The sequence below is a fragment of the Poecilia formosa genome, unplaced genomic scaffold (genome assembly GCF_000485575.1).
Source record: "Poecilia formosa unplaced genomic scaffold, Poecilia_formosa-5.1.2 Scaffold30, whole genome shotgun sequence".
NCBI lineage: Eukaryota > Metazoa > Chordata > Actinopteri > Cyprinodontiformes > Poeciliidae > Poecilia > Poecilia formosa.
The window spans coordinates 3,449,411-3,453,119 of record NW_006799969.1 but is presented as its reverse complement, the minus strand read 5'-3'; the positions used below and the strand labels follow the sequence as shown (position 1 = coordinate 3,453,119).

The 3,709-nt window shown below is 36.9% G+C and overlaps 1 protein-coding gene across 3 annotated transcripts; it reads right to left on the bottom strand.

The window, feature by feature from the left end:
* Nucleotides 1–2,685, bottom strand: LOC103136181 (epididymal secretory protein E1-like). Of its 3 annotated transcripts, none has more exons than XM_007549313.1 (5): nucleotides 2,577–2,685; nucleotides 2,256–2,347; nucleotides 906–1,013; nucleotides 629–801; nucleotides 1–475 (listed from the first exon to the last, which is right to left on the bottom strand). In XM_007549313.1, the coding sequence occupies exons 2-5, from the start codon at nucleotides 2,335–2,337 to the stop codon at nucleotides 389–391; spliced, it is 450 nt and encodes a 149-aa protein (XP_007549375.1). In that variant the 5' UTR covers nucleotides 2,338–2,347; nucleotides 2,577–2,685; the 3' UTR covers nucleotides 1–388. The 3 variants fall into 3 exon arrangements, with proteins under 3 accessions (XP_007549375.1, XP_007549376.1, XP_016525526.1); XM_007549314.2 differs by having other exon boundaries at nucleotides 2,438–2,616; XM_016670040.1 differs by having other exon boundaries at nucleotides 2,256–2,349; nucleotides 2,444–2,616.
* Nucleotides 2,686–3,709: the final 1,024 nt, after the last annotated feature.

Below are 3,709 nucleotides of genomic sequence, written 5' to 3'. Positions count from 1 at the left end.
TTACTCGAGTTAGATTTCTTTATTTGCACTTTGGTTGCATATTTCCTGGCCAATTCAACAGATTTTCAAGCAGGTCAGTATGGGATATTACAAAATATCAATAAAGAAAGTTTTCAGACTACATAGCAGCCAGTAAACATTTGCACAGTAGTGGAATGTAGTTCATCTTCAGACACCATTTTAAATTCTTCACTCTTAAAATTGAATATTAGGCAGTTAACACATAATGAGTGGCATTATTGTAGATTTAATGTGTGCAGAGAGTTGTGTGTAATGAGCAGAGAGAAAACAAATTTGAACATGATGAAATCTTACAAGAAGTAGTTGTTACTCAAAGCTGAATCCCTTTTTAAGAAAAGCTCGTCTGAGGTTCTTCTATTAGGCCGTCTCAGTTCACAATCTGAACTGGGAATTTGATGCAGAACAGATCTTTGTTGCCGTTATCTGTCAGTTCCCACTCCACAACGCATTTTATCTAGGAATCCAGAAGAGAGTCACGGTGACCAAAGTGCATCATGTCATCAGTCACAAGAAATGGGGGAGGAAGGAGGGAGAACTTCATCCACCCCCATCAGACTAAAAATAAACTACAAAACATAATGTCTGAAGAGCTGAGAATCATACTTACTGAAGGATACTCAGTCTTTACTGGTAATGAAGCCTGGTAGTTGTAGGTCTCCCCAGTCTTGATGGGACACTGGATTCCAGACCTGCAGCCATCCGGCACAGGGATGGAAAACGGGATCGGGATTCCTCCAACAATACCGTGAACCACAGCGGTGCTCTTGTCACTATCCACATCTTCAGGAGGATGGATTAAAAACACACATTTAGGTTGAACTGTTGGGCAGGTGAAAGCATTTCAAAGAAAAGTTAAAAAAAAAACAAAAAAAAACAAAACATACTGCTAGTGAAGGTGACGTTGACAGTGTAGGAGTTTCCTTTGTGAAGCTGACATGGCTGATTAGGACAAGGGTTGATGTCCACACCAATCACTTTGCCTGAAGTGGAGCCTGGAAACAAACATGGAAAGAAAAAAAAAACACTGTCTTTGTCTGGTGATGAGAAATCAAATATCTTACAATATCAATAATCATTTGTTGCCAAGAACAGATATGGTGGGAGTGGCTCTACCCCAAATAGGTCAGAGTAATATGAAGTTGCTTCAACAATTGTTAAGTGCACCTTTCAAAAAAAATTAAGCAAAAAAAAAAACAAAAAAAAAAACAGGCTGCTTAGCTAAAATGATTTCAAATGCAAAGAGTCAGCAAAGGGGCATTAGGTTACAATTTGCCCAACAGATGACCAAAGGAAAAACTCTGCAACATTTGATCATATGTGGAGTGTAAGATTGCCCTTTGTGCATCTAGGCAACCCAAATACACAGTCTTTGCAATAGACAGTAAAACATGGTGGTTTAAGCAGATAAACTTGGTCTGTCCCAAAAGTGACAAATTCTTTAACATGTCTTCATGTTAATAATACAAACATCCAATACAAAAGAAAAGACACCAAGCACCAATAATACCCTTGTTCATACAAAGGGGTAATGCAACTATCATAATATAGAGATGCTAAATATTCAATGCTATGGTCTTACTTATCACATAACGGGGATCATGAAACTACTTGAATATGTCTATGTACTTTCAAGAAGTCATGTTGCCTTAAGCTGAAGAGAAAAGGTCTTAAACAAGTGTTCAAACAAGAAAATTACCCTAAAAGAAACTAAAACGGCAAGCATACATCATTTCAGTGATTCACAGGAAAGCTCAATTTTTAAGCATTTTTTGAAGAAAATACAATTAAACTCCAGCCAGCTACTGATAAGATCACTGGTCTATAGGCAGTGTAGGTGTAGAGAAATTTGGGAACTGTTCATCTATGCAAACCTTGTCATTTCCACAAAATAAAGTTAAAAATTGGATTCATTCAAAAATGAGTCGGTTATTTAATCAAAATGTCCTAGTTCAATCAGGTAAGGGGTTTCAGGATTAATTATTAACATTCAGGTTTCACAATGTTTTTAGACCCATTCCTGTTGGAACCTGGTTAAAAAAAAACCCTCAGCACCTACATTTAAGTCTCAAATTTAGAAGGCATTTCAATTTAAAATTGCATTTAAGCCGCTATATTTCCTCGTTCAGAGCGCTTTTACACGTTTTATTTTTTTTATTCTTCCTCGTATTTAACCAGGAAGAATGACGAATTGACAGTAACAGAGAAGGAAATGTCTAAAGTGAAGTGAAACTCACCGCAGTCAATGTACTTGACCGGCTGCGCCCAGGTGAGTCCAATCAAGCAAAACAACGCAATTAAACCAGTTCGAACATCCATGTTTTTGACCCTGAAACAGAGAAACGCCAATTATTAAAAACTGTTCAACCAACTTTTATTTCGCCAATTTAAAAAGATATGTGACGGAATTTCGTCGCACCAACTAAAAAAGTTCACAAAAAAGCGATACTTCTTAACTTCTTGGCAGTAAAGAAACACGAACAAGACGAGTCTTCTGTACGAGTTTGGTATCTACTGCAGTCATTAGTTTTAAACAACTCCAAATAAACACAATGTACCTTAAACAGACTCCCTCCACGTCCACAGTGAAACCCGAATCACGGGATTCTCGTCACGCCTTTGCCTTTTCTTTTGATTCTTCTTCTCTGCGCAAATTCAAAGCAGCTGCAGTCTGTCAATACTGCCATCTACCGGATTGACCACGGATCCAAAGCTCCTCAAATCCTTCCTCTGATGTTGACATTTTCTGAAGAATAATGAAACACATCTACAGTTGTCTGTCCAGCTTGTATATATGTCTGACAAAATTATGTTTAAGAATCCAAATAGTCGTAATTGCATGTGGAAAAACGAACATCGTTAAATAAGGAAGAAGAGTGATGTAAATAAATCTGCTGAGGAGAGGCTGATTTTAACCTAATGGATGGTGCCTTAAGATAGAATGACTTCAAAGATTTATAAACATTTTGTTTTAATCTTCCTTCTGAAGTTTTTTTTAGAGAGGTTGGTGGGTATTATTACAAATTATCTGTCAATTATTTAAATGTATTTTATCGCGTAATTGGTGAAAATGTATATATTTATAATTTGCTTTATTTTGAGTATAATCAATGTTCTATTTCAGTTGTTAAAGTTTTATAAAAAAAAAAGAAAGAAGAAGAAGCAAAACACACGGCTATGTGCGTTACGTTCAAGGTGTATTTTATTGGCAGATTATTTAACGAATCACATAGCAGAACAACTGAAAAATGGGCGTGTTCATCAGACTGACAGATATTTCAACCAATTAACAGTCCGCTCTCTGCGTGTTGCTGCTACGTGAAATTTATGGACGTTATGGAAGATGTCTGTGTTTAAAGGAGCGATGATAACTGCGTCAAAGTCAAGAATAATAAGCCTTGCGAGGTAATGTTAACTTTTACACATATAGTAAACATATTTATAACTCTCTCTTGGTAAACGAAATATCTTAAATTCATGTTTGAGAGCTTAAATGCGGCTGTCAGTTGGTATTTATCTTCGTTAGCCAGCTAGCCCCCAGCTCAACTGTTACGTTACACTACGCTTTATAGTTAGCTCAGGTGCTAGTAGCTTTAAGAAGAACTTTAGGAGGCTTCATGTGAACATAATCTCCTTGTTTTTTAGGGCATCTACTCTCCTAAACAACCTCGGCGTTAGGCAGGAGCTTTAC

Bases quoted from the DNA above. Each gene is read 5' to 3' on its own strand.
- LOC103136181 (XM_007549313.1), bottom strand. From the start codon at position 2,337: ATGGATGTTCGAACTGGTTTAATTGCGTTGTTTTGCTTGATTGGACTC. The intron at 802-905 runs GTATGTTTTGTT...ATCCTCCTGAAG, and splicing joins CAACGTCACCTTCACTAGCA to ATGTGGATAGTGACAAGAGC. The intron at 476-628 runs GTAAGTATGATT...CTGGATTCCTAG, and splicing joins TAAAGACTGAGTATCCTTCA to ATAAAATGCGTTGTGGAGTG.